Raw genomic sequence first — 14,564 nt, forward strand, 5'->3', positions numbered from 1 at the left:
GAAGTAAAATGGATGAATTAGACAGGGGAAATGAGGGGGAAAAATAGATGTGGTATAGAAGGGGGAAATTAGGTCATTTCTCCCCTGTACTTCATCTTTTTTTTTTTTTCATTTACGCCCTCATCTCTCCAGTATCCCTCCTTTTCCTTTGAATGATTTACCACTACCAAAATCCCAGAAAAATAAAGAAAATCATAAGGAATTTGACAAAATAACAAATGTAACAGAGTTCTTCTCACACCATAGGAAGACCCAAATAAGGAACATGTCCAACATTCCACCTTTTAGATATTTTACTGCAAAATACGGTTATATTAGAGAGACTGACTGAGAAACATCAGCTTCCAGAGATGTACCACAGAGCAACTGATGGGGTGGGGTGGGGGTTTGATTGTGGACTGGGTTCCCACAATCCTTTCTCAGCGAGACTTGTTCCAATTTGCTCTTGAACCCATTTCATCTCAATGAAATTACGCTTCCTTCTTCTCCCAAGATAAATTAACTACAATTAATTATAAAAATTACAATTGTACAAATGTTCCCTTTTTACAACCGCACTGAACCCCCCAACACCCCCCATATGATATAAAGGTTTCCTAACAAACAGCCAGCAATACAGCGGTGTTGCATTTAAAAAGAAACCTTTAAAAATGATACTTGATGATATTTTTAGTTTATGTCTACAAAAAAAATACTGTTTTCAATTTTTCTTAGAAAGATTCAAAACAGTAGAACATTTCAGCAAATCTATTTCTAGAGTTTATAATGCTACGTTTATAGTTTAGTTTATAGTTCTTTTCCAAAAAAAAAAAGTGTATCATGATGATAATTTAATTATAATATGAATATTATATCATCAAATTTCCCAGCCCTATTGAATAGTATTGTATTGCCCTAAATGTGTTTGAAAAAACTATATTCCTCATACGTGGAGTTACAGATGAACCACATTTTGTACTTGTAACATGACAAAACTATAAGTGATCTTGTTATTGGGGAATTGTCAATAAAATATTTGGACTATGTTTTGCAATATTATGAATGATTGAAAATCGATTTATATTACAGTTGAATTTAACTACATCTGTAAAACTTTAGGAACATTGTGGTGCTTGGACCCCTATAGTTGTTATTTTACAGACAAACAATTTCAAAGGAAACTAGGAAAAGGAAAGTGTAATACTAGAGTTTATCAGGTAGGTAGACGTATACATGATACCCCTGATACTCAGAAAAGTATTTTTTGATGATTTTTTGGGATAGAACCCATCTCACGAGCCAAGCTGTCAATCATAACCATGATTTTCAGAGTCACGGCTTTGCGTGTGTGTGAAATGGCCCTGTTCTGCTCTGATGGACTTGTGTCATCTGGACCCTTTGTTTCTCTCTCGGCACACAACAAGTGCTCTCCGTTAATGTGAACGCTGCTGCTAATTGAATCAAGCCTGCTCTCAGCAGCTACTCCACCACCTCCGTCTCACCCCGCCACGGTCTAGGCGCTTGGACACGCACACACGGACACACACACACGCACGGACATGCATACATGGACACACACACACACACACACTCTCGTGCTGGATGTAATGCGATTTTGACTTCATGTCACCTCTCAGTCAAATGCGGGGAGGAGGGAAAAAAAAAAACTACTGCAATGTCACTTTAGCGGCTGCCGTCAAGCCTCCCTTCGCGCAGAAAGATGAAGAGAAGGGAGATAAAGACGTGTTGAGATGCGGTCAGACACGCAGCAAGAGTGACAAATCACTGCTTGCTGTAACAAGTGCAATTTATCACTCGGCACACTCCTCCTTTCTCTTTTATCCACCATTAACACAGAGAACCTTTACGGCAAGAGACACCTGTAACAGAGCGAAAGAGAGCGTGGAGGCATCAGATGCACACACGTACACACACACACACACACACACACACACACAATCCGGAATACATTCCGTTTGTCACTCAGAAAGATGATCTCACTGGCTTGGAGTTTAAAGATAAATTAAGAGGCAGATATGTGAGTGTGTGTTTGAGTGTGTGTGAGTGTGTGTGAGTAAATGCACCCTGTATCAGTGTTTGGCAGAGAGGCAGTGTGCTGAATACTGAGCTCTGATCCAGGCCCCGTCTCCTGCGTTAACACACACACACACACACACACACACACACAAACAACAGCACTCACACTAGATAGGATCTGGTTGGTTGTCGCACTTTTTGCTTTAACTAATAATAACCAATTGTATATGTAATGAAAGCTCACAAAGTGCACAAACTGAACCAAACGATCCTTTCACGGAAGTTTCACGATATTATCAGATTTCTTACAATTATCGAACGAAAATAATCGAACGTTTAAACGAATCTGTGCTTGAATCAACTACAATCATGCGAAAATCCTGAAGATGATGTGAAAGTGATTAAGGAGGAAAGACTACAATAGCCCAAGTGCGCAGCTGTTTTTAGCGTGTGTGTGTGTGTGTGTGTGTGTGTGTGGAAAGAAAAGAGACATACAATATCAGCAGCATAACAGAAAGATTTAACGAGTGTTATGCATTCATTCTTTCGTTCATCTTCCGTAACCGCTTCGTCGGGGTCATTTGTACAACCCAGCCTCAAAGCAAAAAAAAAACCGCTCACTTGCAATTTATTTGCATTTATCTTCTATACGCTGAATCTCAACGTTCTGTCACAAGCGTATCAACGTATCTAACATTCGCTGGAGTGCTCTGCACAGGACAGTGTTCTGCACAAACGCAATTCAACCACACCCACCTCTACCGCCACACTATTTGAATAAGATCGATAAGTAATAAATAATTTAGCTTGTTTTTAAGCAGTGTTTTTTTTAGGCTTGCAGTTCACATGATAATGCAGGTGTTTTCAAAACGCAGAAGCTTTTTAGGCTGTAAATTCTTTACAGAGACGACAGAGACTTTTGAAAACACTTGCGTAACCATACTGCGTTACCGTGTGAATTGTGTGACATGCGTACGCACAGGAGAGGAGAAGTTTCACGAGCCTGGTAAGTCTAATCATATGCCGTGAAAAGCACAAAGTGGGAAATGCTCAATATGTTTAAAAATAGAGGTAAAATTATTTATCTCATATCAGTCTTGGTTAAATTACGTTGGTGAAAGTTGCTCGTGACAGAAGGTTAATTCAGTGTACAGAAGGTGCTGCAGATAAGCCGCGTGCAAACATTTAGACTGTGAGACTGAGTTGTATATTTATGTTTAAATATATCTAGATATAGCGTTAATGGTCCTTACGTGCTTACTGATTCGAGAACCCAGTTTTCATCATCGTTTTTTTCTTTTCTTTTTTTTTGCATCTCATCTTTTCCGACTTCAGCTAAGCCTACATTTTCATTTTTAGCCTTTTTATATTTAGCCTTTTTTTCCCAGGCTTTTCCATTCAGGGTTTTTTTTAATTCACATTTTCTGAATTCACATAAAAGAGCTGAACTGAATAACCACATATTAGCTTTCGAATACATGTTGTGCACTTGAGGCAAGCAACCACATAAGCTTAGATAAGTTGTCACAATTATTATACCTTGTGCCAATCCTACAAGGATTCTATAAGTGCTGCGATTTTAAAAACCAAGTAAAAAAATGCAGATGGCATTTTTCAAAATAGAAATTGTAACACAGTTGAAAAGAAACTGTAAAACAGTTCATTTTCAATTACATTAAATTGCTATATTAAAAAAATATCAAATTCATGAATTCATGAATAGTGTAGCTACTTAAAAACAAATAGATGGATACTAGAGCTGTGCAATATGACAGTAATATTAATTTAAATAATTTAATACTGATAAACTATGTTACAATACACTTTTCTAAGTATCATGATATCTTTTTCATTTATTTAAAAAAAAATAGCACTTACAAAGCAGCTGATTTGTTGTTGTTGTTGTTTGTACCAAACCTTTACAAATGTAAAATCCATTTTTTTCTAAATTATTAGAATTTTTAAATGATCAGAATTGATTGAGAATTTTTTTTACCTTTTCCGTTTAAACTAATTTGTTTATATTTTTTTTGTTTTTAATTTTTCATAGTTTTTCAACATTTTTTAAATAAATGCAACATTTTGCTAGCAAACCTATATATTGTGTATAAACATATTGCATATAGTAGAAATGGTTGCAAGTATTGTGATATTTTTTGTCATATTTCAGATCCCTAACAGATGCATTCACGCAAATCATATGCGCACGTGTATAACCCCTGCTTTGTGCATTTATAATCGCATAAACACTTTACATACTACTAAACATGTAACACTACACACACACACCCACACACACACACACACACTCACACGCACACACACAAACAACCTCATTTGAAATATTTGAAAAGTTAAGAAATCAGGAAATAGTTATAAGTGAATTGAGAAGTGTTTATTATTAAATGTTTTGAGAATTTAAAAAAAGACTATTTTATTAGAACAATCTAGAACAAATCTTGGTCACTCTAATTAGGCGCTTCAGGCACACCACATATTTATGCTTTACAGTTAATGCCAGCTCTTCCTGTGAGTCTTATTTACAAGCATAATGCTTTTACTCTCCAAGTTCTCCTTCCTTCCTACATGCATACTAAGACACAGCTCTATTTTATGGACAAAGAAGCAGACATGACCATTCCTGTCTCTGCGGTGGAGCTGGTTTTTCGAGCGAAAACCAAGAAACTCGGAAACACAGTTACACTAAATGACCTCCGCTTTGCCCACACTGTAATACTACATTCATACTACATCTCCTTCATTAATAACACAAAGCAAGACTACAAAATTTGATTTCAAATCTTATTACAAAAATAGGAGCATCATGGTCGGTGAAAATCTGATTACAACCTGAATTAGGCTTACGTCCATTTCGCTATGGCGCTAGTCCAGCAGCTTGATCAAGTGTGACATGTGAAAGGAAACCACATTAAGCTAGCGAGGCTTTAGGCAGACTGACTGCACTGCAAAAAAAAAGATAAGTGAAAATGGACAAACTGATCTAATATTTCTTATTACGAGATTATTATGTGTTTTTAGATGCTTTGACATATGTCAAGCTTTATATTTTCTTATTTTGCTTCTTTCTAGAAATAAATACTTAAAATTAGAATAAAAAAAATCTGCCAATAGAGTATTTCAAGTTTGAAATGAGTAAAGGGAGTAAAAATAGGTTGGAAATAGGTTTCAAAAGCTTAGATTTGGTTTGATTTTCACTTGCTAAGGTTTCATTTTTGCAGTTACTCGGCTGTGTGTCTTCAGTGAATCTTTAAAGACATTTTAGTTGCCTTCGTGGTGCTACAGCTTCAACCTAAAACAATCTCCATCCCTTCACTTCCACCCATAATGCCACTGTAACTCATAACTAAGCTTTAAATAGACAATTTCCATTCATAGAAGGACCTAGTGTTTATGTTACTGATTCCAAATTTCATCCAAAATGATTCATGAAAACAAAAGTTGCCAGCATTTTTCATTATGTTGCCGGGACTGATCATCACTGTCACTTGTGAGTCCTTTTCCTCTCTCCTCCTTCCTTATTCCTGCTCAATCTATCAATCATTCCTCCCTCTACCCACCTCTCAGCACTTACGTGTCCTCTAACCAGCTTTTTTTTCTCACCTCCTTCATTCCACCAGCTTCTCAATGACCGCTCGGCTCTTTCTCCGCTCTCCTTGTCCTGCTGCGCCTGTGTACACACAGCCAGCTTGGTCTGTGACATTTGCAGAGATTTATCATGACAAAGTCTGCCAAAATACCACGAAAATGCAGAAAAGAGAGACTGAGAGAGAGACTTTGGCGTAGACGAACTCTGGCAGGATCCTGAAAGCAGACAGTCACGAACCGAGAGATTCAGCCAAGGGATTAAAGTTTATTATTAAACCCCTGACATCCACTAATATCTACACTTCATACTAAAATACGACAGAACTGCACAAGCCAAATAATGCACAGAATACAATTTCAGCCAGGTCACATGGTTTGGATTAGATCTCTCCCTGAAAATATCCCGTATTAAACGAGGCAATTTTTGTGCTTCCAGACTCAAATCAACAAAATCTATTACACCAAAAACACACAGACGCAGCATTTTAACATAATCAATAACCATCAACAAAAGCACACGTCTCACTGCGGCCTTAACCACTCATCAAACAAACCGTGCTAGCTTGATATTGATTGACAGCTAAACCACAAATCAATCCACGTCGGATGCTTAAATGATGTCAAGTGCCTATGAACGAGGACTGATCCGCCCTGAAAATCTCACACGGTGATAGAAAATTCATCAGCAGGCCACGTCAAGAAAATTTGGATGGAAATCTGTTTCATCTCTTCGCCTTTCATCCCTTCATCTGCCTCAGCCCATGTGTCCTGCCCCACCTTTCCACATTTCTTCTCTCTCTGTCCATTTCCTTCAGCTCTCTCCTCACTCACTCGTTAATATTTCTTCTCTGCAGCTAACAGGCTTTTAACAGTCGTCGTTCGTTCAGTCATTTTCAAGGACCTATGACTCTGGGAACATTTAGGTTTTGGATTTCAGTTCTTTCTTAAATTTCTGTGATTCTAACACTTTCAAAGGTGCAAAAGACTAAAAATGTCACACATTTTAAGCTCAAATGCATAACAAAACATAAAAAATGCAAAAAAAAAAAAAAAAGGCAGCGCATCTTTTTGAGAAATCCTAGTAGAGAAATCCTATACCTAGGCCTACGCTGGTAACAAAAATCAGTTTACTCGATTTTTAACTGTGTGGAAAATAACTTCAGTAATATGTTTAAACCAGGGGGTGGCAGTTGAGAGTTTGACTTCATGGGGGTGAAAGTTATTTCACATTTATTTCTTTATTTCTACAAAGTGTTTGCATAATAATAATAATAATAATAATAATAATAATAATGGAAAAAACAGCTAATTGCTATCAAAAGTGGTAGTTTAAAAAACCTCATGAAATATATTAGTGATCAAAATAATAACCAGAACACTAATAAAAGAAAGATTAGAAATGATTTTTTTTTTTAAAAAAACATGGTTCTGTGAATTTAAATACCTTGACTGGCAAGTGAGGAGAAAGGAAGTGCATGTGTCTCATTAGTGCTCAGTGATCGCTGAATTGAATTGCTCCACGCTTGCTAATACTTTTATGTGTGCACAATTCTCAGCTCCTTTTTAACGACCGCGCTCTCTGATACTGCTCTGCCTGCAGCCTCTATTATTACTGTTTAAACCCCAAAACCTGAGCTGTGAGATCTGACAAAGGCTTTTCTTACTGGTCACATAACCTACGCTACTTAAGACCATAGGAGGCTGTTTCTGTTAAGCTAGACATGATGTCTGCCTACACAATGGTATGCTATGCTAGGTAAATTCAATGTGGTAGTAATATAGGATATCAAATCACTGAACAAGTTAGAAAGTTCTATTATGTTCACATGTGGGAATACACACGTCTTGCTATGATTTGCATGAAATAAATCAATAAATGAATGTTTTTCTTAAAACAGGCAGTAAATAGGTTTTTACCGTCCCTGACGCTGTTATAGTGATAACTCAGTTAACTGTCACAGAGCTCACGCCTAACTAGAAGCCTTAAATGGTTCCCAGGAGATATCGCGTAGAACACGACAGCAGATGGTTTCCATGTAAACCTCCCTAAGGAAGCTAAGAACTACTCAAAGAAGCCCTGAGGAACACCTAGCTTTAGCTAACTTCTGCCAAAAACCACTGATTACCAACTTTAAGTTTCATTAATGCACCTTCTGTTTTGGTGTGTACTGAATTTCAGTTTTTCAGTGCTTTATTTCACGCATAAACGAGTCTCGATCCAGCATCATTAACGGTACATGAGGCAAGTCTTGTCAAACTCTGTCAAGATCAGCTCTGATGATTTGAATGAGTTGTTTCCGCTCACGTACACAAAGCTTCACCCCAGAACATAGAATGGTTCAACTAGACTTAGCATGCTAATCAGAGTTAGCATTAGCAAGGACTGTCACATCACGACTTTCAATTCATTCACTGTTCTATTTTTCTTAGTAATGTTATATGTTATGGTATATTAAGTGTTAAATAATTATTTCTATCGTGTTCTATATATATATTTTCCTGATTATGTGTACAAGTAAGAAATAAAAAAATCGCCTATTGCACCTTTAAGGCTTCTTGTGTGCATGTAGATCCCTACAGCAAAGGCGAACAACAAAGGTAACCCCATGTAACAGCTGATTCCTCTAATTATACTAAGATCTCTTGAGAAACCCATTTTTCCTAAAGAATAATGCTATGATAAACCAGCAGTATAAAATAAGCTGTTTTTTTCTTCTCTCAGAGAGTACACAGGCTTTAAAAAAACACCCACACACTTTTTTTTCAGTGGTTGGCTTTTAAAATTGACATGATATGCTCCAGCATGACGTGGCCGTCAGCCATAATATAGCATGACACTGGAATCGAAAAGATTTGACCTCCTGGTTTTATAGGCCCCACGGCTAATTCACTGCATAAGAAACCTGCTATTTTTGGGAAAATCTACAACACTTTTGGGGCCTGAATACCACTGAGTCACAAACAGTACTTATGCAACGAAAGCAGAATAGGTATTATTACATAAAGTGAGTTACAGCTTTGACTAAGGGAATGTAGACCTCAATTTCTGAAAAAATACCCATCTCTACTCAGATATGAGATCAAACCAGATCAGCAGCATTGTCTGCTTTTTTTGCTCGAAATGAAATCAGCGCTGTTTAACTCAATGCCAATATCATGACTTATCAGTCAATCAGCAGAGGTTCAGTGTAAAAAAAAAAAAAAAAAAAATCGTCTGCTTATGAATCGCTGACTCTGCTCTCAATTACACAAAGCACCACTTATAGCTGCTGTCATCAACTGATAGCTCTTAACACACGCCTGAATGTGAATTACCTCGTCCTCCAGCCGGGGCCTTTGAAGCCTCATACGCTGAACATTCACAATCTTTATGTCAAAAAAGTGTCCTACTTTTTTTCTTTCATGTTTTTTTTTTCTTCAAAACCAACCTCCCTTCTCTTTCTCTCTCATTTTCTCGCTCTCTCTCTCTTTCTCTTTTGCATTCACACGTCCTCCTCCGTCTGCGAGCCAATGAGAACACACCCTTTGCATAACAACACTCAATTCCTCCAATCAGTATTCTCTCAGCGAAATCACCGGCGCAACTCGATGACTTATTAGCCTCTCTTCCCTTATTATAGGCGATAACAGGATCACGCTGTTTTTCTCTAAAGCAGTTTATTTTGTGGTATATCACAGACAGACATTCCTAATCTGAAAGTCTGAAATGCTAAATTTAACAGGCTTTGAAATGGGTCACATGAACACACACACACGCACGCGTGCACACACACATGCACATGCACACACGCATCACGTTGCGCCGAGTTGTATTTCAGTATTTCAAGTCCCAGTGGTAATGAGTTTACGAGTCACGGGACATATTTATTAGCAATTTGTTACGTTCTAGGGGTTTGAAATCTTCATGATGTGATAACCTAGCCGAAAAATATCACAGATTCACAGTATCATGGTATTAACTGACTATTTAAGAACACTCAAGTCAATAGGGGAAATGGAAAGACAAATGAATTATGGTTTATTATGGATCCCCGAACTGAGAATCTCTTATGCTGTCAGTATTTATCACAGTGTTGTTATAAGATGAAAGAGGGCGTAGCTGCGAGGAAAGGCGGCAACTATATGGCGCCAAAAATCGACAGTTGTTTCGTTCAGTTCTCGTCAGCAACGCCATGTTTTATAGCATTTGATAGACGCTGTGTATTATAAAGCTATGAACGTGCCACGAGTGGCAGCAGAGGTTGAAAAGGAGCATGTCGACAACAGCAGCGGATTACACAGCTAAAGACATTTCAGTGTTTCAACACCAAAAAACGGAGTGTGTCGTAGCGTGTGTGATTTAGGGCGGAGTTATCAACTGAGTCCAGATACGAACCCAGCAAAGTATTTCAGCAGATCAAAAAAAAAAACGTACAAAAGTAAACATGAAAAAAATAGCTGTAGCTGTAACTTGAGCGTAAACATTCACGGATTATGTAGCAGGTTTATGTAAATGATTTATATTTTATAAGACCAGAAGCTTACTCCAGCACTAGAGACATTCAGTCAGAGTCAGACTTTACCCTTTCTGGCCTGATTAGTGAAGTGACAATATGGCTTATTTGAAAGAAAAAAAAATCTAGTCAAAAACAAACAAAAGAACCAGACGTATGCGTTTATTCTCTGTTTTAAGTTCACAGACTCCTCTCTTCTTTTCAAAGTGCTAATGTGAAGCACCGCTACGAAAACAAAAACCACCACTTCAAATGAACCTACCGACAAAATTCGGTTGGGAGGACAGATAAAATAAACCAACACAAAAATTCAATATGAAAGGTCCACCAGAGTGCTAGGCTATTCTCTTACAGCCCGAAAGGGTGCAAATAAATGTTTGTTAAAAATAGCCTGGGTTTTAGCAAACATAAGGAAGCAGTCACTGGAAGAATATTTAACCCCAGTGCCTTGCTTTAAAATTGCATAAATGTTTTAAAGGTTATATTTACTTTACATTACAGACACTCATTTATTTTGCCGAGCGCAGAGAAGGAAGAGCGCTACAGCAGCCGAGTAGCCTCGTGTTACTAGCGGCTATCTAGGGCCCTGATACACTTGCTGTTCACTTCATTAGGAACACCTTTACACCTGCTCGTTTAATTAGTCAATCATGTGGCAGCGGCACAAGGCATAAAATCATACAGGTACAGGTCAAGTCACTTTCTCAGTCACTTCTACCATGGAATGTTTGTTGGTGCCAGAGTATTTCAGAAACGGCTCAACTCTTGGGATTTTTATGCACAAGAGTCTCTACACAAAACAAAAAAACGGAAAAATTAAAAACGAAAACGCCTTGTTCATGAGAGAGATCAGAAGAGAATGGCTAGAATGCTTCGAGCTGACAGCGAACTCAAATAATCACTCTTTATATCCGTGGTGAGCAGAAAAGCATCTCAGAGCGCACAAAACATCGAACTTTGAGGCGATGGACTACAACTGCAGAAAACCACACCGGGTTCTTGGCTGATAGGACGGGAACCCGGTGTGGTTTTCTGCAGTTGTAGTCCATCGCCTCAAAGTTCGATGTTTTGTGGGAATCTCAGGCTACAGTGGGCACAGACTCACCGAAACTGGACAGCTGATGATTGGAAAAACATCATCTGGTCTTTTTTTCCCTAGGCTTTAACTGTACAGATGTGTATCTATATAATAATATATAATAACTGTAATAATATAATAATATAATATAATAAGTGGATCTATAATACAAAATTTAGGAATTACACATTATATAGGAGTGCACTATGATAACATTGTGAATATACAGGTGGAAAAACACACACACACACACACACACACAAACACACCTGCACTGAACTGCACAAACAAACCAGCTCTGCCTTAAACAATGAATTATTAAAATCAGCTCTGGCTAATTTAGCAGAATTCGGGTAGGTTTGGGTGCCGGAGCTGGGAGGCAGATGTCAGTCAGAGCTGACGTGTGTGACAGGAGTGTGTGTGGGAGCCCTGGGGAGAGTGTGTCTCTGGTCATTAGGGCAGCATGAGGCTTGCGCGGGGGCTCTGACGGCTGACACCGGGCCCGTGCTCGGCCCTCTGGAACACTGCACTGAGGCAAACGTGCCACGGCTTTGCATCATCTGACCCCGAGGAGAACTCAGAGCGCTGTTGTTCAGCACAGCTCCCCCTGCAGAGCCGCAGCTCTGTGAGTGATGCAACTCCTGTTCAGCTGGGGAGCACGCATGCATACACACGTTAACACATTAACACACAAACACATAAGTGATGTGAACTGTTCTACAGGACAACAAACAGCTCATGTAATCATTCTCCACTACAATACCACAGGCACTTCTCAGACGCTGATGTAAAATGCGAGTCAATTGTTCAGATGTTAACATGAAATAAACAGGTTCAAATGCAAATGTTTTCTTTCTGGAAAAAAAAAAAAAAACAAACTCGCCACTGTTGCTGGAGCAGCACTCAAAGGAAAAAGAAAAAAAAGTGTTTGACGTAAGACGCTGAAAGAATGGGCACAAAGAATCAGGTGGCTTAGAAGACAAATTGAGGAATTATTCTCACATACTAAATGTTTTGCTCTGCAGATAAAAGATTCGTAATTGGTGTTATTTTTGAAAGAGCATTTGCATCACAGTGACGAACAGGCAAACACCAGACAAAGCTGGAAATGTACATGCACGGAAAATATGGAGACTATAATATAGCGCTGATGTCATTTCGCTTTAATTAATAAGGACTAGCTGGGCAATTAGGAGCAGAAATTAATTCGTTAGTGTGTAAGCCAAATTTGGACATTTCTTGCGTCTGTGCGAAAGCTTAAAATAGTCATAACATGTCATAGACCCTAAAAATCACACAATGCATGTCTGAATTGGCTTTAACACTTGTCAGGCTTTAGATTCGCTATGAGGACCAGAAAGAAAGAGGTGTGGTTAAAGGAGGGACCCCAACCCAAGGACCCCAACCCAGGGACCCCAACCCAGGTACGCAGGTAGAGCAATGTTAAAACTGAACCAATACAAAACAGCGCAATTTTAAAAAGAAATAACGGACGACATTCTGTGCATGTGCGTGGAGTAAACTCAACGTGTCAACACACTATTTCCTGGCTCTAAACCAAAAGTTGACGTTTTCTTCCAAGCTCCAATCTTCACGAAGCAGACTTTAGCTACGAAAGACGGGTGACGAGAACTCGCACGATGCCGCCAGCGAGCCCGAGAGCGTCTGAACTTACGTCAGCCTAAACTCATTGTCAATTAATGATGATGGAGTGGGCCTGGGAGACATGCGCCATTAAGCTGGAGGAGCGAGGAAGGGTAACGCGGCAAATGGGCGCCATCTCTCACACGCCTCCAATCGACGGCAACGAGGACGACAGGGGTGGGAGAGAGGTATGCAGAGCGAGAGATGGAGAGAAGGGAAAGATGAGAGCGTCCCTGAAAGCTGAAGGCAACCCCACACATCACAAAGCCATTACCGAGCCTCGTGACCACGTCTCTGAATGATCTCTGGAAAAGTGATCCAAAAATAAATAAATAAATAAATAAATAACAAAACAGCCAGCACAAACAAAGATAATGAGCCGCACGCTTTTTTTTTTTTTTTTTTTCTCTTCTAATTTGGCATGAGAGAACAGCGATAATAAAGAGCACTGTATAATTTGGAGGTACCAGAAATGTTGTGCGTAAACTGAACAACATGTTCATTATGCCTCAGCAGTGTTGAGTCTAATTACAGTTGGAGACGTTTGAAACTTTGATTGCAATCAAGATGTAGTAAGTAAACTTCACATCTGGGAGGCTCTTCTGCCACAATCACACAATCTCAGCTCAGGGCTGTTCCTCAGACACACCCGGACGCTCAACTTGTAGATGATGCAGGATTCACAAATCACAGATGACCATACAGCTGTAGTTATCACACACACACACACACACATACACACACACCAGACGCAGTATTATGAGCAATAATCCGATCTTAGAATGTCTGATGCACTTTGCAGGAAGGAAAATGCGCATGCACAATCAATCATCCACATTAATTCTTAATTACAGCATGGAACATGCTATCATACTATAATACTGCAAGTCTCTTTTTTCTTTTTCTTTTTTTTTAGCAAAACATAACAAAGGTAACCACCGCGTTCTCCACGCCTCTATCTATCTCTCTATCTCTCTATCTCGCGCGCGCGCTACAGAGGAACACTGTAGTTAAAGCTCAGCCTGTTGTCTCGCGCTAACGCTGATCAGCCCGGTGCGCTTACCTTTCCGTTTCTCCATGGCGTGTGCGTGTGTGTGTGTGTGTGTGCTCTTTACTCATTCAGCTCTACTGCACATTCCTTTAGCATCTCTCCGTCCGGGCGTTTCCTTTCTCTCTCTCTCTCACACACACGCACTCACTTACACACTCGCTCTCTTTTTACATACGCACACGCACGCACACACACAAGAGAGAGAGAGAGAGAGAGAGAGAGAGAGAGAGAGAGTGCGTGCGCGAGCGAGCGAGCGAGCGCGCGCAAGGTTGAAGCTTCGACTTGTCCGCGCTGAGAGGAACGAGCAGGAGCAGCGCGCGCTTTATGAGGGGAAAGGCGAGTGAAGACTGACGCGGGGCTGCACGTTGCGCGTGCGTGCGTGTGTGCGTGCTGCGTGCGTGTGTGTGTGTGTGTGTGTGTAGGTGAGCTGAGCTCATCGTGTGTGTGTCAGTCACGGATCCTGACTGACACACACAAAGTCCCTCCTCTTATACATCGATTATTATCGATTACAAATCGATTATTATTGATTAGAAGTCGATTATTATTGATTAGAAGTCGATTATTATTGATTATAAATCTATTATTGATTATAAGTCGATTGTTATTGATTAGAAGTCGATTATTATTGATTATAAATCGATTATTATCCCCAAAGGACAGAGAACTGGTGTGT

The 14,564-nt window shown here is 39.4% G+C and overlaps 1 protein-coding gene across 2 annotated transcripts in view; it reads right to left on the reverse strand.

Annotated features, from left to right (window-relative positions):
- The window catches only part of tenm2b (teneurin transmembrane protein 2b), a 282,971-nt gene that overhangs the window by 102,028 nt on the left and 166,379 nt on the right, over positions 1 to 14,564 (reverse strand). The window contains exon 1 of one of the 2 annotated variants that reach the window (XM_026938712.3): positions 13,901 to 14,272. The exons of the other annotated variant lie outside the window; for it this stretch is intronic. Coding sequence (XP_026794513.3) covers positions 13,901 to 13,916 — 16 coding nt within the window. The 5' untranslated portion in view covers positions 13,917 to 14,272. Of the gene's footprint in view, positions 1 to 13,900; positions 14,273 to 14,564 lie in introns of those variants that run through there. 2 annotated transcript variants of the gene reach the window in all.

Source organism: Pangasianodon hypophthalmus, chromosome 15, assembly GCF_027358585.1.
Source record: "Pangasianodon hypophthalmus isolate fPanHyp1 chromosome 15, fPanHyp1.pri, whole genome shotgun sequence".
In the NCBI taxonomy this organism is placed as follows: Eukaryota; Metazoa; Chordata; class Actinopteri; order Siluriformes; family Pangasiidae; genus Pangasianodon; species Pangasianodon hypophthalmus.